Source organism: Nerophis ophidion, linkage group LG01 (assembly GCF_033978795.1).
Source record: "Nerophis ophidion isolate RoL-2023_Sa linkage group LG01, RoL_Noph_v1.0, whole genome shotgun sequence".
Taxonomy (NCBI): domain Eukaryota; kingdom Metazoa; phylum Chordata; class Actinopteri; order Syngnathiformes; family Syngnathidae; genus Nerophis; species Nerophis ophidion.
In genome coordinates this window covers 8,931,635-8,956,563 of record NC_084611.1, presented here as the reverse complement: position 1 = coordinate 8,956,563, position 24,929 = coordinate 8,931,635, and the positions used below count along the sequence as shown (strand labels likewise).

The following is a 24,929-nucleotide window of genomic DNA, read 5'->3' as shown; positions in this document are numbered from 1 at the left end:
AACGGATGGACGGATTAAAAATGCATGAGAATAATTCATATTTTGAACATTATTTTTAACACGGTGATTACAAGTGGAATCATTAATTACTTATCGCGTTAAGCAATGTCAGCTCAGATTTATCTGAGAGCCAGATGCAGTCATCAAAAGAGCCACATCTGGCTCTAGAGCCATTGGTTCCCTACCCCTGCTCTACAACCTGTCGTCACGTCCGCTTTTCCTCCATACAAACAGCGTGCCGGCCCAGTCACGTGATATATGCGGCTTCTACACACACACACAAGTAAATGCAAGGCATACTTGGTCAACAGCCATACAGGTCACACTGAGGGTGGCCGTATAAACAACTTTAACACTGTTACACCACACCAAACAAGAATGACAAACACATTTTGGGAGAACATCCGCACCGTAACACAACGTAAACACAACAGAACAAATACCCAGAGCCCCTTGCAGCACTAACTCTTCCGGGACACTACAATATACACCCCCGTTACCAACAAAACTCGATTTTGCACGTCACTATAAAGTTATATAAGCCTTGCTTGTTCAATATTCAATGCAAAACTTGTTTGGGTCCCTATTAAAAGGTTAAAGTTGTTCAACTTTGGCCCGCGACTTTGTTCAGTTTAGAATTTTGGCCCACTCCGTATTTGAGTTTGACACCCCTGCCCTAATCAGAGCAAAGCATTTTTGGTTGAAAAAAAAGAGATAAAGAAGTAAAATACAGCACTATGTCATCAGTTTCTGATTTATTCAATTGTATAAAAATATTGCTCATTTGTTGTGGTCTTTCTTGAACTATTTGGAAAAAAAGACATAAAAATAACTACAAACTTGTTGAAAAATAAGTTTCTCTGATATCTACATAAAGATTTCTACACATAGAAGTAATCAACTTAAAGTGCACTCTTTGGGGATCTCATGAACTTAATTCAAAAAATTTCCTCACAAAAAAAAGAAATCTTTAACATCAATATTTATGGAACATCCATCCATCCATCCATCCATTTTCTACCGCTTATTCCCTTCTTGGGGTCGCGGGGGGCGCTGGCGCCTATCTCAGCTACAATCGGGCGGAAGGCGGGGTACACCCTGGACAAGTCGCCACCTCATAGCAGGGCCAAAACAGATAGACAGACAACATTCACACTCACATTCACACACTAGGGTCCATTTAGTGTTGCCAATCAACCTATCCCCAGGTGCATGTCTTTGGAAGTGGGAGGGGCCTATCCCCAGGTGCATGTCTTTGGAAGTGGGAGGAAGCTGGAGTACCCGGAGGGAACCCACGCAGTCACGGGGAGAACATGCAAACTCCACACAGAAAGATCCCCAGCCTGGATTTGAACCCAGGACTGCAGGACCTTCGTATTGTGAGGCAGACGCACTAACCCCTCTCCCACCGTGAACATGTCCACAAAAAATCTAGCTGTCAACACTGAATATTGCATTGTTGCATTTCTTTTCACAGTTTATGAACTTACATTCTTATTTTGTTGAAGTATTATTCAATAAATATATTTATTAAGGATTTTTAAATTGTTGCTATTTTTAGAATATTTAAAAAAAATCTCACGTACCCCTTGGCATACTTACGAGTACCCCCATTTGAGAACCACTGGTTTAGACTACAATATTGTGATCCCAGGACTATTTTGGGCCGTACCGGTTGCAGATCCAGGTAGGTCTCGTGTTCCTCCTTGTTGGGACTGAGCCCTTCGATGGCGTTGATGTACTTGGGGTCGGCCTGGTAGAAGTGCGGGAAGGACACCACGATGGGAGCGCCTGCAGGAGGTAGAAACAAAGTCAAAACGCCGCTCATAGCCTGGACGAGGTGTGTCGAGAAGAAATGTATATGCAGCCGGAGATAACGACAGGACCTGTTTGGGATGGGGCCGGGGCCATGTTGCTGTACATCCATCCATCCGTTTCCTACCGCTTATTCCCTTTGAGGGCTGCGGGGGGCGCTGGAGCCCATCTCAGCCACAATCGGGCGGATTTTAAATGGTCTTTTACATTTTAAATTGTCTTTCAAATGTCTATTCTTGGTGTTGGGTTTAGCTCGGTTGGTAGAGCGGCTGTGCCAGCAACTTGAGGGTTGCAGGTTCAATTCCCGCTTCTGCCAACCTAGTCACTGCCGTTGTGTCCTTGGGCAAGACACTTGACCCACCTGCTCCCAGTGCCACCCACACTGGTTTGAATGTAACTTAGATATTGGGTTTCACTCTGTAAAGCGCTTTGAGTCACTAGAGAAAAAGCGCTATATAAATATAATTCACTTCACTTCATCAAATAAATTTCCCCCCCAAAATGCGACTTATACTCTAGAGCAGGGGTAGGGAACCTATGGCTCTAGAGCCAGGATGTGGCTCTAGATGACTGCATCTGGCTCTCAGATAAATGAAGTGAAGTGAATTATATTTATATAGCGCTTTTCTCTAGTGACTCAAAGCGCTTTACATAGTGAAACCCAATATCTAAGTGACATTTAAACCAGTGTGGGTGGCACTGGGAGCAGGTGGGTAAAGTATCTTGCCCAAGGACACAACGGCAGTGACTAGGATGGCGGAAGCGGGAATCGAACCTGCAACCCTCAAGTTGTTGACACGGCCACTCTACCAACTGAGCTATACCGCCTTAGCTGACATTGCTCAACGCGATAATTATGAATAATTTCCCTGGTAATCACGGTGCTAAAAATAACGTGCAAAATATAAAACATTCTCATGCATTTATATCCATCCATCCGTTTTTCTACCGCATCTGTTCAAGAAGTCGCATTAATGGTAAGAAGTATTTTATGTCACGATGCGGGGTCGTTCTCCCAGGAAGGCGGACGGACTACTCGGGACATGGCATTTAGGTAAAAACATGATTTATCCATCCATCCATCCATTTTCTACCGCTTATTCCCTTTCGGGGTTGCGGGGGACGCTGGCGCCTATCTCAGCTACAATCGGGCGGAAGGCAGGGTACACCCTGGACAAATTTTAACTAAAAAAAATCCATCCATCCATCCATTTTCTACCGCTTATTCCCTTTCGGGGTCGCGGGGGGCGCTGGTGCCTATCTCAGCTACAATCGGGCGGAAGGCAGGGTACACCCTGGACAAGTCGCCACCTCATCGCAGGGCCAACACAGATAGACAGACAACATTCACACTCACATTCACACACTAGGGACCATTTAGTGTTGCCAATCAACCTATCCCCAGGTGCATGTCTTTGGAGGTGGGAGGAAGCCGGAGTACCCGGAGGGAACCCACGCATTCACGGGGAGAACATGCAAACTCCACACAGAAAGATCCAGAGCCTGGATTTGAACCCAGGACTGCAGGACCTTTGTATTGTGAGGCAGACGCACTAACCCCTCTGCCACCGAAATATACAAACAAAAATCGCTCACAGCGGAGCCACAACTTGGGCTAAAGAACAAAGCTAACGCATAAACAGACCAAGAACATAATTCAAACAAAACTTACTTGGCATGGCATGAAGCACCATCAGTACCATCACAATGAAGGCAACAGCGCTAGCCAGCAAACCTCACTCGGATGATTTTAAACGTGGCGCTTCTTGGTGTTTCCGGTTCATGAAAAGACGCAATCTCTCCTTCCGCACACGGACTACTATTTCACAGCAACTGCCAAAAGACTTTCACCTGCACTGACTTCCTGTGCACTTAAGATGTGACTTTAAGGTTTTACTACTTACGTATAAAATACTACACGGTCTAGCTCCATCCTATCTTGCCCATTGTATTGTACCATATGTCCCGGCAAGAAATCTGCCTTCAAAGGACTCCGGCTTATTAGTGATTCCTAGAGCCCAAAAAAAGTCTGCGGGCTATAGAGCGTTTTCCGTTCGGGCTCCAGTACTCTGGAATGCCCTCCCTGTAACAGTTCGAGATGCTACCTCAGTAGAAGCATTTAAGTCTCACCTTAAAACTCATTTGTATACTCTAGCCTTTAAATAGACTCCCTTTTTAGACCAGTTGATCTGCCGTTTCTTTTCTTTTTCTTCTATGTCCCACTCTCCCTTGTGGAGGGGGTCCGGTCCGATCCGGTGGCCATGTACTGCTTGCCTGTGTATCGGCTGGGGACATCTCTGCGCTGCTGATCCGCCTCCGCTTGGGATGGTTTCCTGCTGGCTCCGCTGTGAACGGGACTCTCGCTGCTGTGCTGGATCCGCTTTGGACTGGACTCTCGCGACTGTGTTGGATCCATTATGGATTGAACTCTCACAGTATCATGTTAGACCCGCTCGACATCCATTGCTTTCCTCCTCTCCAAGGTTCTCATAGTCATCATTGTCACCGACGTCCCACTGGGTGTGAGTTTTCCTTGCCCTTATGTGGGCCTACCGAGGATGTCGTAGTGGTTTGTGCAGCCCTTTGAGACACTAGTGATTTAGGGCTATATAAGTAAACATTGATTGATTGATTGATTGATACTTTCCACGCATATTGTAAAAACAAGATAGCTGAAAAAAGATCCGGCCAGGAAGGCAGGATTCATGCAACTGCCAGACAGCAACAGCGACACTGACTCTGATGACTTCAAAGAGACGCAGCCCGCCATTTTGGACGCCGTATTCGCCCAATTTTTTAATTCAGACACCGAAGAAGAACAATTCGAGGGATTTATGGATGAGGAATAACTTCTGAAGGGGAGCTTTAAATGTTTATTTTGTGTGCTGTGACATTAACGTTCGAGCAAAGTTGAGTTATTGATGTTTGCTATTGCTCTGCAATTGTGATTGCACATTCGCACACTGGTTTGTATTATTAAAGTTTGACTGACCTATCCGACTGTTTTTTTTGACATTCCCTTTAGCGCAGCGGGGGCGCGGCTTATGACCCGGTGCGGCTTATAGGTTTACAAAGTTTTTAAATATGCCATTCATTGAATTTGATTGATTGATTGATACTTTTATTAGTAGATTGCACAGTTCAGTACATATTCCGTACAATTGACCACTAAATGGTAACACTCGAATAAGTTTTTCAACTTGTTTAAGTCGGGGTCCACGTTAATCAATCCATGGTACAAATATATACTATCAACATAATACAGTCATCACACAAGTTAATCATCATAGTATGTACATTGAATTATTTACATTATTTACAATCCGGGGGGTGGGATGAGGAGCTTTGGTTGATATCAGAACTTCAGTCATCAACAATTGCATCAACAGAGAAATGTGGACATTGAAACAGTGTAGGTCTTATTTAGTAGGATATGTACAGCCAGCAGAGAACATAGTGAGTTCACATAGCATAAGAACAAGTATATACATTAGAAGTACATTTGAGTTGTTTATAATCCAGGGAGATGGGATGTGAATGGAGGAGGGTATTAGTAAAGTGTTGAAGTTGCCTGGAGGTGTTGTTTTAGAGCGCTTTTGAAGGAATATAGAGATGCACTTACTTTTATACCTGTTGGGAGTGCATTCCACATTGATGTGGCATAGAAAGAGAATGAGTTAAGACCTTTGTTAGATCGGAATCTGGGTTTAACGTGGTTTGTGGAGCTCCCCCTGGTGTTGTGGTTATGGCGCTCATTTACGTTAAGGAAGTAGTTTGACATGTACTTCGGTATCAAGGAGGTGTAGCGGATTTTATAGACCAGGCTCAGTGCAAGTTGTTTGACTCTGTCCTCCACCCTGAGCCAGCCCACTTTGGAGAAGTGGGTTGGATTGAGGTGTGATCTGGGGTGGAGGTCTAAAAGTAACCGGACTAGCTTATTCTGGGATGTTTGGAGTCCAGATTTGAGGGTTCTGGAGGTGCTGGGGTACCAGGAGGTGCAAGCGTCATCGAAGAAGGGTTGAATGAGAGTTGCCGCTAGAATCCTCGAGGTGCTTTTGTTGACCAGAGAGGAGATTCTGTAGAGGAATCTCGTTCTTTGGTTGACCTTTTTGATCACCTTGGTTTGTATTATTAAAGTTTGACTGACCTTTAGCGCAGCGGGGGCGCGGCTTATAGGTTTACAAAGTTTTTAAATATGCCATTCATTGAAGGTGCGGCTTACAACACGGGGCGGCTTATAGCGCGGAAAATACGGTATATGATTTGCCTGAGAAGCTGGACAGGACAAAAAAAACAAACAAAAAAAAACTAAATGTAGGTTGATTGGCGACACTAAATGGTCCCTAGTGTGCGAATGTGAGTGTGAATGTTGTCTGTCTATCTGTGTTGGCCCTGCGATGAGGTGGCGACTTGTCCAGGGTGTACCCCGCCTTCCGCCCGATTGTAGCTGAGATAGGCGCCAGCGCCCCCCGCCACCCCGAAAGGGAATAAGCGGTAGAAAATGGATGGAAGGTTAAATATAGTTTTCCATACAACACAATGAGAATGTTATATTGCTCAATTATTCTACCTTATTTCAATTATTGTGCAGAAATATGGGAAAATACATATCATAGCAACATAATGCCTTTATTTCTTTCACAGAAAAGTGCAATTCGAATCGGTTCTCCGGCTTCCTCCCACTTCTAAAGACATGCACCTGGGGATAGGTTGATTGGCAACACTAAATTGTCCCTAGTGTGTGAATGTTGTCTGTCTATCTGTGTTGGCCCTGCGATGAGGTGGCGACTTGTCCAGGGTGTACCCCGCCTTCCGCCCGATTGTAGCTGAGATAGGCGCCAGCGCCCCCCGCCACCCCGAAAGGGAATAAGCGGTAGAAAATGGATGGAAGGTTAAATATAGTTTTCCATACAACACAATGAGAATGTTATATTGCTCAATTATTCTACCTTATTTCAATTATTGTGCAGAAATATGGGAAAATACATATCATAGCAACATAATGCCTTTATTTCTTTCACAGAAAAGTGCAATTCGAATCGGTTCTCCGGCTTCCTCCCACTTCTAAAGACATGCACCTGGGGATAGGTTGATTGGCAACACTAAATTGTCCCTAGTGTGTGAATGTTGTCTGTCTATCTGTGTTGGCCCTGCGATGAGGTGGCGACTTGTCCAGGGTGTACCCCGCCTTCCGCCCGATTGTAGCTGAGATAGGCGCCAGCGCCCCCCGCGACCCCGAAAAGGAATAAGCGGTAGAAAATGGATGGATGGATGGTATGGCGGAGTAGAGAGCGATGATGGAAAATACAATAAGTCGGTGGGGGTTACATGGAGTCACAATCCTGATCTCCCAAGCACGAGCTGATCATAAAAAAACGGGTTGAATCTTTAAAGGAATGTAAACACAAGAGTCTAGAGGTTAGCGTATCGTATCTCGCAGTTGCTCTTATCAGAGCAATCAGTCTCCACTCAGAGTCAAACACTGCCGTGATTACACACACTCAGCACGGTTAATCATTCAACCAGCTCTTATTGGTTCTAAGGACAATTTCAGCGGGGGCGCTGGTGTGGAGGCATGTGGTGGCAAAGTGGGTCAGGGGCCGCTAAAGGGGTCAGGGTGACTGATGGACGAGGAGACGGACAGTTTCCTACCTTGCCGACAAACGCTGACTTTCAGCACGCCGGTGCCGAGACATTCTCCGGCTGGCACGCAAAAGCCCTCGTTAGCCGGGTTGTTGTCAGGGCTCATGAGCACGTCCTCGGGGGGCGCGAAGCGGTACGCCTGGATGCCCTTCACCTCCACGTCCTTCACGTACGCCAAGTGGATGGACCTGCAAGGGCGGCCACCGTCATCAGGGAAGTCCCTTTCCTGTGCCTCAACTTTTCTGGCAACACAAGCCTTATCAGATGATCCAAAAGCTCCTTATCTAGTGATTCATATTCCCCCAGTACTGGAAGTTCTGACCCGCCCCAATGTGGCTTGTAAACAATGAGTGGGCCGGAAAAATAAAAAATACGGGCGTACCTGCAGAGATCGGCGGCAAAGATGTACAGGAGCTCGTTCCTGTTTATGAGGGGGTGGAAGACGGCGCCGTCCGTGCCGTTGATCATGTTGCTCTGATTGGAGGACCAAAACGTCATCTCCCTAGCGACACACACAAAAGACAAATACGTTTGGTTTTTACACTGAATGTGGTGCAAATAAGGGTGTAACGGTACACAAAAATTTTGGTTCGGTATAAGGGAATAAGCGGTAGAAAATGGATATATATATATATGTCTTGATTGGATTATCCATAGAATAGTCCTCGATACCGTGGTAGAGCGCAATATGTAGGTGTGGGAAAAATTACAAGACTACTTCGTCTCTACAGAACTGTTTCATGAGGGGTTCCCTCAATCATCAGGAGATCTCCTCATGAAACCGTTCTGTAGAGACGAAGTAGTCTTGTAATTTTTCCCACACCTACCTACCTACATAATATATATATATATATATATATATATATACATATATATATATATATATGTCCACAAGCCCTGTCTGGTTTCCTTGGTTACTCATTTTGTCCACCTGTCTCTGGTGGCCAAAATGCCCGCTCACCTGCTTCCCGAGCACTAATAAGAGGCAGTATTTAAGTACGTCTTTGCCAGTCAGTCGCCGCGGCGTCAATGGGACCTTTTCTTGCTCTGTGCTGACTTGTTTCATGCCTTGCCATAGTTTCGTGCTTCATGCCATGCCAAGTAAGTTTTGTTCGATTTATGTTCATAATCTGTTTATGCGTTAGCTTTCTTCCTTAGCCCAAGTTGTGCCTCCGCTGTGAGCGATTTTTGTTTGTATCTTTTTTTTTAGTTTAAATTAAATCATGTTTTTACCTAAATGCCAAAAAATGTTCAAAATAAATAAACTTTTAGATACCTGATTTTTCACATGCATTATATGAGCTTTCCATGTCAACTTTTCATCTAAGATCACCCCAAGAAATCTGATTTCAGACACCTTCTCAATTTTTAAATAAATAAATAAATGGGTTGTACTTGTATAGCGCTTTTCTACCTTCAAGGTACTCAAAGCGCTTTGACACTACTTCCACATTTACCCATTCACACACACATTCACACACTGATGGAGGGAGCTGCCATGCAAGGCGCCAACCAGCACCCATCAGGAGCAAGGGTGAAGTGTCTTGCTCAGGACACAACGGACGTGACGAGGTTGGTTCTAGGTGGGATTTGAACCAGTGACCCTCGGGTTGCGCTCGGCCACTCTCCCACTGCGCCACGCCATCCCTTAATAAGAGGCAGTATTTAAGCACGTCTTTGCCAGTCAGTTGCCCTGGCGTCAATGGGACCTTTTCTTGCTCTGTGCTGACTTGTTTCATGCCTTGCCATAGTTTCGTGCTTCATGCCATGCCAAGTAAGTTTTGTTCGATTTATGTTCATAATCTGTTTATGCGTTAGCTTTCTTCCTTAGCCCAAGTTGTGCCTCCGCTGTGAGCGATTTTTGTTTGTATCTTTTTTTTAGTTTAAATTAAATCATCCATCCATCCATCCATCCATTTTCTACCGCTTATTCCCTTTTGGGGTCGCGGGGGGCGCTGGCGCCTATCTCAGCTACAATCGGGCGGAAGGCAGGGTACACCCTGGACAAGTCGCCACCTCGTCGCAGGGCCAACACAGATAGACAGACAACATTCACACTCACATTCACACACTAGGGACCATTTAGTGTTGCCAATCAACCTATCCCCAGGTGCATGTCTTTGGAAGTGGGAGGAAGCCGGAGTACCCGGAAGGAACCCACGCATTCACGGGGAGAACATGCAAACTCCACACAGAAAGATCCCGAACCTGGATTTGAACCCAGGACTGCAGGAACTTCGTATTGTGAGGCAGACGCACTAACCCCTCTGCCACCGTGAAGCCCTGTCTGGTTTCCTTGGTTACTCATTTTGTCCACCTGTCTCTGGTGGCCAAAATGCCCGCTCACCTGCTTCCCGAGCACTAATAAGAGGCAGTATTTAAGCACGTCTTTGCCAGTCAGTCGCCCTGGCGTCAATGGGACCTTTTCTTGCTCTGTGCTGACTTGTTTCAAGCCTTGCCATAGTTTCGTGCTTCATGCCATGCCAAGTAAGTTTTGTTCGATTTATGTTCATAATCTGTTTATGCGTTAGCTTCCTTCCTTAGCCCAAGTTGTGCCTCGGCTGTGAGCGATTTTTGTTTGTATCTTTTTTTTTAGTTTAAATTAAATCATGTTTTTACCTAAATGCCAAAAAATGTTCAAAATAAATAAACTTTTAGATACCTGATTTTTCACATGCATTATATGAGCTTTCCATGTCAACTTTTCATCTAAGATCACCCCAAGAAATCTGATTTCAGACACCTTCTCAATTTTTAAATAAATAAATAAATGGGTTGTACTTGTATAGCGCTTTTCTACCTTCAAGGTACTCAAAGCGCTTTGACACTACTTCCACATTTACCCATTCACACACTGATGGAGGGAGCTGCCATGCAAGGCGCCAACCAGCACCCATCAGGAGCATGGGTGAAGTGTCTTGCTCAGGACACAACGGACGTGACGAGGTTGGTTCTAGGTGGGGATTTGAACCAGTGACCCTCGGGTTGCGCTCGGCCACTCTCCCACTGCGCCACGCCGCATTGTTATTGGATAAACTAACTTCCATCTTTCTTTTATTACCGAATACCATATACTTAGTCTTTTCCAAATTTAAAGATAATTTATTTATATCAAACCATACTAGACTTGTCTACTTTTAGACTAAATATATATGTTTTAAAAACATACTATGAGTAGATCATTAATCTTTGGAATTTTTCTGCTACTCTGAATGCCGGTAGATTTCAGTGTTAAAGTGCAAAGTCACGTTGGATAGCCAAACATTCATTTTGCAATCATTTTCCACTTAAATCCAGGGAGCAAAGGCTTTTTCCCTTGTGGACATTATTCAAAAGTTGTGCAACTGAGTAAACACCACCTCCTGGAAGGAAGTCCGGACTGGAATGGGTTACTGGGAGTCAAACCATATATCTTTTTGTTTGTTACGTCTCGCCTCGACTACTGTAACGTATTATTTTCGGGTCTCCCCATGTCTAGCATTAAAAGATTACAGTTGGTACAAAATGCGGCTGCTAGACTTTTGACAAGAACAAGAAAGTTTGATCACATTACGCCTGTACTGTATATACCTTTATATACATATATACATACATATATACCTGTACTGTATATACCTTTATATACATATATACATACATATATACCTATACTGGCTCACCTGCACTGGCTTCCTGTGCACTTAAGATGTGACTTTAAGGTTTTACTACTTACATATAAAATACTACACGGTCTAGCTCCATCCTATCTTGCCCATTGTATTGTACCATATGTCCCGGCAAGAAATCTGCCTTCAAAGGACTCCGGCTTATTAGTGATTCCCAAAGCCCAAAAAAAGTCTGCGGGCTATAGAGCATTTTCATTTCGGGCTCCAGTACTCTGGAATGCCCTCCCGGTAACAGTTCGAGATGCTACCTCAGTAGAAGCATTTAAGTCTCACCTTAAAACTCATTTGTATACTCTAGCCTTTAAATAGACTCCCTTTTTAGACCAGTTGATCTGCCGTTTCTTTTCTTTTTCTTCTATGTCCCACTCTCCCGTGTGGAGGGGGTCCGGTCCGATCCGGTGGCCATGTACTGCTCGCCTGTGTATCGGCTGGGGACATCTCTGCGCTGCTGGTCCGCCTCCGCTTGGGATGGTTTCCTGCTGGCTCCGCTGTGAACGGGACTCTCGCTGCTGTGTTGGATCCGCTTTGGACTGGACTCTCGCGACTGTGTTGGATCCATTATGGATTGAACTTTCACAGTATCATGTTAGACCCGCTCGACATCCATTGCTTTCCTCCTCTCCAAGGTTCTCATAGTCATCATTGTCACCGACGTCCCACTGGGTGTGAGTTTTCCTTGCCCTTATGTGGGCCTACCGAGGATGTGGTAGTGGTTTGTGCAGCCCTTTGAGACACTAGTGATTTAGGGCTATATAAGTAAACATTGATTGATTGATCTTTTAAATCACACACAGCATATTAGCCACATGGCGTGTTTACCGCAGGCCGTTCCACGTGTCGATCTTGCCGTATTCCAAGTAGTCCTGCTCGCCGGTGTTGAACACAAACTCCCCTTCATGGGTTCCGTTTTTCTGGAAAAAAAAAAGAACAAAAAGTGAGACTGTGGAGGAGGTTGAGACAAAGGCGCTGTGACGGACACATGCTCGGGAGGCACCGAGTCAGAAGAGGTTTGCGTCTATCGACTTAATGAGCGCGGAGAACGGGAAAGAAACGCTGCTTTGTGTTCACAGACATGACCGCTTATGCGCAATAAACCAGCGACGGCTAACGGAGCACAAATAACACCAATAATTGGAGGTGGAGGCAAGATACAGTATCAACCAATGTCAATCAATGTTTATTTATATAGCCCCAAATCACAAATGTCTCAAAGGACTGCACAAATCATTAAGACTACGACATCCTCGGAAGAACCCACAAAAGGGCAAGGAAAACTCACACCCAGTGGGCAGGGAGAATTCACATCCAGTGGGACGCCAGTGACAATGCTGACTATGAGAAACCTTGGAGAGGACCTCAGATGTGGGCAACCCCCCCTCTCTAGGGGACCGAAAGCAATGGATGTCGAGCGGGTCTAACATGATACTGTGAAAGTTCAATCCATAATGGATCCAACACAGCAGCGAGAGTCCCGTTCACAGCGGAGCCAGCAGGAAACCATCCCAAGCGGAGGCGGATCAGCAGCGCAGAGATGTCCCCAGCCGATACACAGGCAAGCAGTACATGGCCACCGGATGCCACTCCTTCGTCTTTTTTGTCCACCAAATGTTTCATGCTGTGCGTGGATGCACAAGTGCGCTCATCAGGCATATTTGGTGAAACCATGACTGCAAGCTAATCGATGCTAACATGCTATTTGGGCTAGCTGTATGTACATATTGCATCATCATGCCCCGTTTAAAGGTATATTTGAGCTCATTTAATTTCCTTTACTTTTATCCTCTGTGTATTTAATTTGACTCAAGGACACATTATCTTTATGTAATTTTGGCTGCATTTCTCATAGTTGTTTGTGCGCTATGTTGTGCCAGACCACAGCAAACGTTACCCAGCTGCTTGCAAAGATTGTAATAAATCCATTAGAAGACAGGCTGCCGTTTCCTTAAACTTGGACACACACATCTATAACTTTGGCCATCAAAAGGCAGTCATTTCCAGGAGTTATCTCACCCTTTGAGAAGCCTCCATTTTACTAATGATTTCCAATGTTGCAAAAATGTGTAGAATAAAAATTCAAATACAACATTTCTGTCAACGAAGATTTGCGTCAGCCTTTGATAGTAGGCTAAGATAGCAAATATAGACACTTACATCATGTGTTGCCTTCATTATAAGGCTTTTCATCAATCAATCAATCAATCAATCAATGTTTATTTATATAGCCCCAAATCACAAATGTCTCAAAGGACTGCACAAATCATTACGACTACAACATCCTCGGAAGAACCCACAAAAGGGCAAGGAAAACTCACACCCAGTGGGCAGGGAGAATTCACATCCAGTGGGACGCCAGTGACAATGCTGACTATGAGAAACCTTGGAGAGGACCTCAGATGTGGGCAACCCCCCCTCTCTAGGGGACCGAAAGCAATGGATGTCGAGCGGGTCTAACATGATACTGTGAAAGTTCAATCCATAGTGGCTCCAACACAGCCGCGAGAGTTCAGTTCAAAGCGGATCCAAGACAGCAGCGAGAGTCCCGTCCACAGGAAACCATCTCAAGCGGATCAGCAGCGTAGAGACGTCCCCAACCGATACAGGCGAGCGGTCCATCCTGGGTCCCGACGAGCGGTCCATCCTGGGTCTCGACTCTGGACAGCCAGTACTTCTAGTAGCAGCGGGGGCCGTCTACGGAGCAGACGCCAGCGGTGTGATCGGAAACGCGGATGTCGAGCGGGGCTAAAAACAAAGCAGAAGGCTAATCCCCACAGAACACCACTTCCCTCCATCCTGCAGCCAGATTTAAATGGACTGCTTGCCTGTGTATCGGCTGGGGACATCTCTGCGCTGCTGATCCGCCTCCGCTTGGGATGGTTTCCTGCTGGCTCCGCTGTGAACGGGACTCTCGCTGCTGTGTTGGATCCGCTTTGGTCTGGAGTCTCGCGACTGTGTTGGATCCATTGTGGATTGAACTTTCACAGTATCATGTTAGACCCGCTCGACATCCATTGCTTTCCTCCTCTCTAAGGTTCTCATAGTCATCATTGTCACCGACGTCCCACTGGGTGTGAGTTTTCCTTGCCCTTATGTGGGCCTACCGAGGATGTCGTGGTGGTTTGTGCAGCCCTTTGAGACACTAGTGATTTAGGGCTATATAAGTAAACATTGATTGATTGATTGATTGATACTTCATCCATGGTCCTCGGACCGGACCCCCTCCACAAGGGAGGGGGGGACATAGGAGAAAGAAAAGAAGCGGCAGATCAACTGGTCTAAAAAGGAGGTCTATTTAAAGGCTAGAGTATACAGATGAGTATTAAGGTGAGACTTAAATGCTTCTACTGAGGTAGCATCTCGAACTGTTACCGGGAGGGCATTCCAGAGTACTGGAGCCCGAACGGAAAACGCTCTATAGCCCGCAGACTTTTTTTGGGCTCTAGGAATCACTAATAAGCCGGAGTCCTTTGAAGGCAGATTTCTTGCCGGGACATATGGTACAATACAGTACTGCGTGTTCGTTCCAAATTGCTGGCAAATTTCCTTTTTCATAATGTAGAACACTGTAAATGTGTCAGGTATGGCGGCAAAGACAATGTGAAATGAGAAAATGCATACATTTGAAGTTTCTTTTTAACTTAAAAGACATTATAGGGTGCGGGTCGGCAACCCGCGGCTCTATCTTTAGCGCCGCCCTAGTGGCTCTCTGGAGCTTTAACCGAAATGTATGAAAAATGGAAAAAGACGAGGGGAAAAAATATATATTTTTTGTGTTAGTAGGACAAACATGACACAAACCTCCCTAATTGTTATAAAGCACACGGTTTACATTAAACATGCTTCAGTGATTCGAGTACCGTATTTCCTTGAATTGCCGCCGGGGCGCTAATTAATTTAAAACCCTCTTCTCACCCCTGCGCTTACCAAAGGCATGCGGTAAAAGTAAGCATGCGCTAATTGTTTTAAAACCTCTTCTCACTCCGGCACTTACCAAAGGCATGCAGTAAAAATTTGAGTGCGATGTAAGCTTGGACCTTAAATCCCACTGAATAGCTCTTAATCTTCTTCCCTTTATGCCAGGGGTAGGGAAAGAATGAATGGGGCCGTGTATCGTGAGATTTTGAGCCAAAACCTCCTTCCATCAGTGAGAGCTTTGAATGGTTGACCAAATACTTATTTTCCACCATAATTTACAAAAAAATTCTTTAAAATTACTACAATGTGAATTCCTAGGTTTTTTTTATCACATTCTGTCTCTCACAGTTGAAGTGTACCTATGATGAACATTACAGACCTCTGTCATCATTTTAAGTGGGAGAACTCGCACAATCGCTGGCTGACTAAATACTTTTTTGCCCCACTGTATGAATGAGGCAGATTCCTTCGACTTGGTCAATTGAAAAGTAGCGAGCCTGCAGAAAAAGTGTGGGCGTATATAAATTGCTCCGACTTTCTAAGATGTGTGTTATGCCACATTTTTTTTCTGTCTCATTTTCAATCAATCAATCAATCAATCAATGTTTATTTATATAGCCCCAAATCACAAATGTCTCAAAGGACTGCACAAATCATTACGACTACGACATCCTCGGAAGAACCCACAAAAGGGCAAGGAAAACTCACACCCAGTGGGCAGGGAGAATTCACATCCAGTGGGACGCCAGTGACAATGCTGACTATGAGAAACCTTGGAGAGGACCTCAGATGTGGGCAACCCCCCCTCTCTAGGGGACCGAAAGCAATGGATGTCGAGCGGGTCTAACATGATACTGTGAAAGTTCAATCCATAGTGGCTCCAACACAGCCGTGAGAGTTCAGTCAAGCGGATCCAAGACCGCAGCGAGAGTCCCGTCCACAGGAAACCATCTCAAGCGGATCAGCAGCGTAGAGACGTCCCCAACCGATACAGGCGAGCGGTCCATCTTGGGTCCCGACGAGCGGTCCATCCTGGGTCTCGACTCTGGACAGCCAGTACTTCATCCATGGTCATCGGACCGGACCCCCTCCACAAGGGAGCGCGGGTCATAGGAGAAAGAAAAGAAGCGGCAGATCAACTGGTCTAAAAAGGGAGTCTATTTAAAGGCTAGAGTATACAAATGAGTTTTAAGGTGAGACTTAAATGCTTCTACTGAGGTAGCATCGCGAACTGTTACCGGGAGGGCATTCCAGAGTACTGGAGCCCGAACGGAAAACGCTCTATAGCCCGCAGACTTTTTGTCCACCAAACTTTTAACGTTGTGCATGAATGCACACAAAGGTGAGTTTTGTTGATGTTATTGACTTGTGTGGTGTGCTAATCAGACATATATGGTCACGGCAAGCTAATCGATGCTAACATGCTGTTTAGGCAAGCTCAAAGTACACATTGCATCATTAAGCCTCATTTGTAGCTATATTTAAGGCTTATTTAGTTTCCTTTAATTCCTCTTAATTCAATTTATATCTTATGACACACTATCTGTATATAATATGGCTTTAAATTTTTTTGCGGCTCCAGACGGATTTGTTTTTGTATTTTTGGTCCAATATGGCTCTTTCAACATTTTGGGTTGCCGACCCCTGGTATAAAAGTATGAAAGAAGGAGAGAGGAAGTTCTATCTATTTGACCACATGGTCATTCATTAACAAGTGTATTGCGCAACAACAGAACCAATGTTGTTATAGCGATAGCGAGCAAACCACTCAGTCAGTAAATTTAGCGCTGATGATTTAACTTGATATAACATTTTAAAAACGGATACAGGAAAGGTAGATAAAGCTGCTGGATGCTAATATTTCAAATGCACCAACTAGAACTGGGCGATATATCGAATATACTCGATATATGGCGGGTTTGTCTCTGTGCGATACAGAAAATGACTATATCGTGATATTCGCGTATGCGTTCACAACACTACAGACTCTTCCCACTTCTCCTTCTCACAGAGACACAAACAAGCGCACCTTCTTACATACGTCACACGCCCTCCCCGAGCAGAGAGGTAGCTACATGGGTAACATTAGCTGTGATGCTAACGGTGCGTTGCGAGTGGTAATACGAGAGAGAGAAGGTGCGGATCTGGTTAACAAATGGAGGAAGAATTAATTCCTGGCGCTGGTTTGGCTTCAAGCGGGAATATGTCGAACAATTACGCGGCAAAAGCGTTGCTACGAAAAGTAGCATCGTTTGAAAAGTCACCCGCTCGAGAATGAAGAGTGCTTGAAACTCCGCATGTCAACAAAATGCCTAAACAACCATTTCCGGATCAACACCGTATGAAAAAAATGAGTCAACAACGGAAGGAGATAACGTCCCCAGGAACCTACCACATAGCGAAGGACATACACTATTTAATTTCCTATTATGCAGCTCATTTTTATTTGACAGTTATTGAAACATCTTGTGTGACATCATGCACAAAAGTGCACTTTGTTTTAAACTATTGTAGTGGCGTTCTGTACAAAAAGTGCACTTTAATTTAGTGTCGTTTTGATATGTCATCTTAGTGACATCATGCACAAAAGTGCACTTTGTTTTAAACTATTGTAGTGGCGTTCTGTACAAAAAGTGCACTTTAATTTAGTGTTGTTTTGATATGTCATCTTAGTGACATCATGCACAAAAGTGCACTTTTTTTGTTTTAAACTATTGTAGTGGCGTTCTGTACAAAAAGTGCACTTTAATTTAGTGTTATGATAAGTCATCTTAGTGACATCATGCACAAAAGTGCACTTTATTTGTTTTAAACTATTGTAGTGGCGTTCTGTACAAAAAGTGCACTTTAATTTAGTGTTGTTTTGATATGTCATCTTAGTGACATCATGCACAAAAGTGCACTTTTTTTGTTTTAAACTATTGTAGTGGCGTTCTGTACAAAAAGTGCACTTTAATTTAGTGTTATGATAAGTCATCTTAGTGACATCATGCACAAAAGTGCACTTTATTTGTTTTAAACTATTGTAGTGGCGTTCTGTACAAAAAGTGCACTTTAATTTAGTGTTGTTTTGATATGTCATCTTAGTGACATCATGCACAAAAGTGCACTTTTTTTGTTTTAAACTATTGTAGTGGCGTTCTGTACAAAAAGTGCACTTTAATTTAGTGTTATGATAAGTCATCTTAGTGACATCATGCACAAAAGTGCACTTTATTTGTTTTAAACTATTGTAGTGGCGTTCTGTACAAAAAGTGCACTTTAATTTAGTGTTGTTTTGATATGTCATCTTAGTGACATCATGCACAAAAGTGCACTCAAAGCTTGTTTTAAAATGTCTCTGACAATCTTGCATTTTCTCTTTTGAAAATGACATGAATGTTTGTGCCACTGCTTAATAAATGTTCAATAAATACACTTTTGGTCAATTGACTTAGTTTTGATTTCCATCTCTGCATGAAAGTTTAAAAGTAGCATATATTAATGGAGTAAGAAGAAGAATGTTTTAATGTAGACGGGGCGGCATAGCTCGGTTGGTAGAGTGGCCGTGTCAGCAACTTGAAGGTTGCAGGTTCGATTCCCGCTTCCGCCATCCTAGTCACTGCCGTTGTGTCCTTGGGCAAGACACTTCACCCACCTGCTCCCAGTGCCACCCACACTGGTTTAAATGTAACTTAGATATTGGGTTTCACCATGTAAAGCGCTTTGAGTCACTAGAGAAAAGCGCTATATAAATATAATTCACTTCACTTCACATAGAATCATCATACTGCTGTGATTATATAAATAAATGATAAATGGGTTGTACTTGTATAGCGCTTTTCTACCTTTAAGTCAGTGGTACCCAACCACCGGTACCGGGCCGCAGAAGAATTTTTTATATAAAAAAAAAATAATAATAATAATTTATTAAATCAACATAAAAAAACACAATATACACTTACAAGTAGTGCACCAACCACAAAAAAACTCCCTTTTTCATGACAAAAACGTCCATTTTTCATAACAAAGAAGAAAAAAAAAAGAAAAAGGAAAAAAAAAGGACACCCCCCCGGGCCGCAGGACAAACTATTAAGCGTTGACCGGTCCGCGGATACAAAAAGGTTGGGGACCACTGCTTTAAAAAGGTACTCAAAGCGCTTAACACTACTTCCACATTCACACACACATTCACACACTGATGGAGGGAGCTGCCATGCAAGGCGCCAACCAGCACCCATCAGGAGCAAGGGTGATGTGTCTTGCTCAGGACACAACGGACGTGACCAGGTTGGTACTAGGTGGGGATTGAACCAGGGACCCTCGGGTTGCGCACGGCCACTCTACCACTGCGCCACGCCGTCCCTAATGCATCAATTATGCATCAAGTGTTCATTCAAGGCGAAGGCAAAATATCGAGATGTATACGGTGTATCGTGACATGGCCTAAAAACATCCATCCATTTTCTACCGCTTATTCCCTTTCGGGGTCGCGGGGGGGGGGGGGAATTCACTCCACGTAAGCGGCATGGCCGGAAACCAACAATGAATGACCGTGACTTTCGATCCCTCAGATGGCACTGTATCAAAAACCGACATCAATCTCTAAAGGATATCACCACATGGGCTCAGGAACACTTCAGAAAACCACTGTCACTAAATACAGTTGGTCGCTACATCTGTAAGTGCAAGTTAAAGCTCTACTATGCAAAGCGAAAGCCATTTATCAACAACATCCAGAAACGCCGCCGGCTTCTCTGGGCCCGAGATCATCTAAGATGGACTGATGCAAAGTGGAAAAGTGTTCTGTGCTCTGACGAGTCCACATTTCAAATTGTTTTTGGAAATATTCGACATCGTGGTCACTAAATACAGTTCGTCGCTACATCTGTAAGTGCAAGTTAAAGCTCTACTATGCAAAGCGAAAGCCATTTATCAACAACATCCAGAAACGCCGCCGGCTTCTCTGGGCCCGAGATCATCCAAGATGGACTGATGCAAAGTGGAAAAGTGTTCTGTGGTCTGACGAGTCCACATTTCTAATTGTTTTTGGAAATATTCGACATCGTGTCATCCGGACCAAAGGAGAAGCTAACCATCCAGACTGTTATCGACGCAAAGTTCAAAAGCCAGCATGTGTGATGGTATGGGGGTGCATTAGTGCCCAAGGCATGGGTAACTTACACATCTGTGAAGGCACCATTAATGCTGAAAGGTACATACAGGTTTTGGAACAACATATGCTGCCATCTAAGATGCCCCAGCTAATTTCAGCAAGACAATGCCAAGCCACATTCAGCACGTGTTACAACAGCGTGGCTTCGTAAAAAAATAAATAAAAGTGCGGGTACTTTCCTGGCCTGCCAACGAAAATGTGTGGCGCATTATGAAGCTTAAAATACGACAGCGGGGACCCCGGACTGTTGAACGACTGAAGCTCTACATAAAACAAGAATGGGAAAGAATTCCACTTTCAAAGCTTCAATTAGTTTCCTCAGTTCCCAAACGTTTATTGAGTGTTGTTAAAAGAAAAGGTGATGTAACACAGTGGTGAACATGCCCTTTCCCAACTACTTTGGCACGTGTTGCAGCCATGAAATTCTAAGTTAATTATTATTTGCCGAAAAAAAAAAAAAGTTTATGAGTTTGAACATGAATGAGAATCAGCACCTCCAAGTCAGAGTCCATGGTTCTTGCCCGGAAAAGGGTGGAGTGCCATCTCCGGGTTGGGGAGGAGCCCCTGCCCCAAGTGGAGGAGTTCAAGTACCTAGGAGTCTTGTTCATGAGTGGGGGAAGAGTGGATCGTGAGATCGACAGGCGGATCGGTGCGGCGTCTTCAGTAATGCGGACGTTGTATCGATCCGTTGTGGTGAAGAAGGAGCTGAGCCGGAAGGCAAACTTCTCAATTTACCGCTCGATCTACGTTCCCATCCTCACCTATGGTCATGAGCTTTGGGTCATGACCGAAAGGATAAGATCACGGGTACAAGCGGCCGAAATGAGTTTCCTCTCTCCCTTAGAGATAGGGTGAGAAGCTCTGTCATCCGGGAGGAACTCAAAGTAAAGCCGCTGCTCCTCCACATGGAGAGGAGCCAGATGAGGTGGTTCGGGCATCTGGTCAGGATGCCACCCGAACGCCTCCCTAGGGAGGTGTTTAGGGCACGTCCAACCGGTAGGAGGCCACGGGGAAGACCCAGGACACGTTGGAAAGACTATGTCTCCCGGCTGGCCTGGGAACGCCTCGGGATCCCCCGGGAAGAGCTAGACGAAGTGGCTGGGGAGAGGGAAGTCTGGGTTTCCCTGCTTAGGCTGTTGCCCCCGCGACCCGACCTCGGATAAGCGGAAGATGATGGATGGAGTTTGAACATGAATGAGAATCAGCACCTCCAAGTCCGAGTCCATGGTTCTCGCCCGGAAAAGGGTGGAGTGCCATCTCCGGGTCGGGGAGGAGACCCTGCCCCAAGTGGAGGAGTTCAAGTACCTAGGAGTCTTGTTCACGAGTGGGGGAAGAGTGGATCGTGAGATCGACAGGCGGATCGGTGCGGCGTCTTCAGTAATGCGGACGTTGTACCGATCCGTTGTGGTGAAGAAGGAGCTGAGCCAGAAGGCAAACTTCTCAATTTACCGGTCGATCTACGTTCCCATCCTCACCTATGGTCATGAGCTTTGGGTCATGACCGAAAGGATAAGATCACGGGTACAAGCGGCCGAAATGAGTTCGGGGCTCTCCCTTAGAGATAGGGTGAGAAGCTCTGCCATCCGGGAGGAACTCAAAGTAAAGCCGCTGCTCCTCCACATGGAGAGGAGCCAGATGAGGTGGTTCGGGCATCTGGTCAGGATGCCACCCGAACGCCTCCCTAGGGAGGTGTTTAGGGCACGTCCAGCTGGTAGGAGGCCACGGGGAAGACCCAGGACACGTTGGAAAGATTATGTCTCCCGGCTGGCCTGGGAACGCCTCGGGATCCCCCGGGAAGAGCTAGACGAAGTGGCTGGGGAGAGGGAAGTCTGGGTTTCCCTGCTTAGGCTGTTGCCCCCGCGACCCGACCTCGGATAAGCGGAAGATGATGGATGGAGTTTGAACATGAATGAGAATCAGCACCTCCAAGTCCGAGTCCATGGTTTTCGCCCGGAAAAGGGTGGAGTGCCATCTCCGGGTTGGGGAGGAGACCCTGCCCCAAGTGGAGGAGTTCAAGTACCTAGGAGTCTTGTTCACGAGTGGGGGAAGAGTGGATCGTGATATCGACAGGTGGATCAGTGCGGCGTCTTCAGTAATGCGGACGTTGTACCGATCCGTTGTGGTGAAGAAGGAGCTGAGCCGGAAGGCAAACTTCTCAATTTACCGGTCGATCTACGTTCCCATCCTCACCTATGGTCATGAGCTTTGGGTCATGACCGAAAGGATAAGATCACGGGTACAAGCGGCCGAAAAGAGTTTCCTCTCTCCCTTAGAGATAGGGTGAGAAGCTCTGCCATCCGGGAGGAACTCAAAGTAAAGCCGCTGCTCCTCCACATGGAGAGGAGCCAGATGAGGTGGTTCGGGCATCTGGTCAGGATGCCACCCGAACGCCTCCCTAGGGAGGTGTTTAGGGCACGTCCAACCGGGAAGAGCTAGGCGAAGTGGCTGGAGAGAGGGAAGTCTGGGCTTCCCTGCTTAGGCTGCTGCCCCTGCGACCCGACCTTGGATAAGCGGAAGACGATGGATTGATGGATGGATGGAGTTTGAACATCAGATATCTTGTCTTTGTAGTGCATTCAATTGAATATGGGTTGAAAAGGATTTGCAAATCATTCTATTCCGTTTATATTTACATCGAACACAAATTTCCCAACTCATATGGAAAAATGTTTGTACTAGACGCACCGGGAGGAAATGAAAATGGAGAAAAACTCCAGTCACCCAGCTTCAGAAGTCTTCCTCGTTTTGCATGAGTCGAATATGGCGTCAAGTCCCTGCCTGAGTCATCAAGATAAAAACTGCACATTACCGGACTATGACAAGGCGGATTGGCTCGCCGCAGCCTTGCAGAAGTTACTTAGCGGATAAACAGGAAGTGCCAAGGTCTTTCTATCAGCATGTGGACAGTCTCACTTCTCTCGCCGCCTGTTTAGCGAGAAGTTTAAAAAAAACAAAAAAAAACACTAGAAAGTACCTTCCACATCAGCCCGAAGTATTCGTCCACCTCCGGTCGGAGGGAGTGGATCTTGGTGAGGATGGGGTCCTTGAAGCCCCACAGGTACTCGTGCACGGTGCGCGTGGTGAACAGCTCGGCGCCCAGACTTTTGATGTACATGGAGATGATGGTGCGCAGGAAAAACGAGTAGGAGTTCAGCTCGTTCATGACGACCTGAGGGAGGAAAGCGAGCAGGGAAACATCCAGATCAAACAATTGCTACAAAATTGCTACAAAATTAACTTGTTTTTTGGACAAGGTCTTACCACTAACGGGATGTTGATGGTCCTGAGGATGTCCACCTCGGGGTCGCCGACCGATTTCTCTGGCACGAAGACAAACGTTTTGGGGTTGAGGGCGTAAACTTTGGTGCCGTTCTCCAGGAAAGTGACGTTTTCCCTCGGCCTGTACTCTCTGGAGCGCGAAAAAGGCATAAAAAAAAAAAAAAAAGGAACGGTGACCCCAGGTCGGATGTGACGAGACCAGGTTCGGTTACCTGTAGGTGTAGGGTCCGATCTGCTGGACGGCGGCCTTGCCGCCCGCTAAGAACACTTGAGGGTTGGTCACGTTGAAAAAGTAGTACTCCATGTAAACGGGCGGAGGAGGATTCTTCCAGGACTCAAACATTTGGCTTTTCTCGGTCAGGGTGATTTCCTGTCAACGACACAAGAGAAAGACGCTTAAAAAAAACAACACTAAATTGATTATCGGTCCTGCTAGACACCGAACTCTATTTAATAATACAACTATAACATCTGACAACCAAACAATTAAACAAGGCGACACGGTAAAGAATCTGGGTATTATCTTCGACCCAACTCTCTCCTTTGAGTCACACATTAAAAGCGTTACTAAAACGGCCTTCTTTCATCTCCGTAATATCGCTAAGATTCGCTCCATTCTGTCCACTAAAGACGCTGAGATCATTATCCATGCGTTTGTTACGTCTCGCCTCGACTACTGTAACGTATTATTTTCGGGTCTCCCCATGTCTAGCATTAAAAGATTACAGTTGGTACAAAATGCGGCTGCTAGACTTTTGACAAGAACAAGAAAGTTTGATCACATTACGCCTGTACTGTATATACCTTTATATACATATATACATACATATATACCTGTACTGGCTTCCTGTGCACTTAAGATGTGACTTTAAGGTTTTACTACTTACGTATAAAATACTACACAGTCTAGCTCCATCCTATCTTGCCGATTGTATTGTACCATATGTCCCGGCAAGAAATCTGCGTTCAAAGGACTCCGGCTTGTTAGTGATTCCCAAAGCCCAAAAAAAGTCTGCGGGCTATAGAGCGTTTTCCGTTCGGGCTCCAGTACTCTGGAATGCCCTCCCGGTAACAGTTCGAGATGCCACCTCAGTAGAAGCATTTAAGTCTCACCTTAAAACTCATTTGTATACTCTAGCCTTTAAATAGACTCCCTTTTTAGACCAGTTGATCTGCCGTTTCTTTTCTTTTTCTTCTATGTCCCACTCTCCCCTGTGGAGGGGGTCCGGTCCGATCCGGTGGCCATGTACTGCTTGCCTGTGTATCGGCTGGGGACATCTCTGCGCTGCTGATCCGCCTCCGCTTGGGATGGTTTCCTGCTGGCTCCGCTGTGAACGGGACTCTCGCTGCTGAGTTGGACCCGCTTTGGACTGGACTCTCGCGACTGTGTTGGATCCATTGTGGATTGAACTTTCACAGTATCATGTTAGACCCGCTCGACATCCATTGCTTTCCTCCTC

At 45.4% G+C, this 24,929-nt stretch overlaps 1 protein-coding gene across 2 annotated transcripts in view; it reads right to left on the bottom strand.

The window, feature by feature from the left end:
• Positions 1-24,929, bottom strand: part of scarb2a (scavenger receptor class B, member 2a) — an 82,926-nt gene that overhangs the window by 25,084 nt on the left and 32,913 nt on the right. For both annotated transcript variants that reach the window (XM_061895523.1, XM_061895533.1), the window contains exons 3-9: positions 23,682-23,839; positions 23,452-23,599; positions 23,165-23,359; positions 11,943-12,034; positions 7,841-7,960; positions 7,468-7,646; positions 1,673-1,791 (exon numbers count right to left, since the gene is read on the bottom strand). In XM_061895523.1, coding sequence (XP_061751507.1) covers positions 1,673-1,791; positions 7,468-7,646; positions 7,841-7,960; positions 11,943-12,034; positions 23,165-23,359; positions 23,452-23,599; positions 23,682-23,839 — 1,011 coding nt within the window. The remainder of the gene's footprint in view (positions 1-1,672; positions 1,792-7,467; positions 7,647-7,840; positions 7,961-11,942; positions 12,035-23,164; positions 23,360-23,451; positions 23,600-23,681; positions 23,840-24,929) is intronic.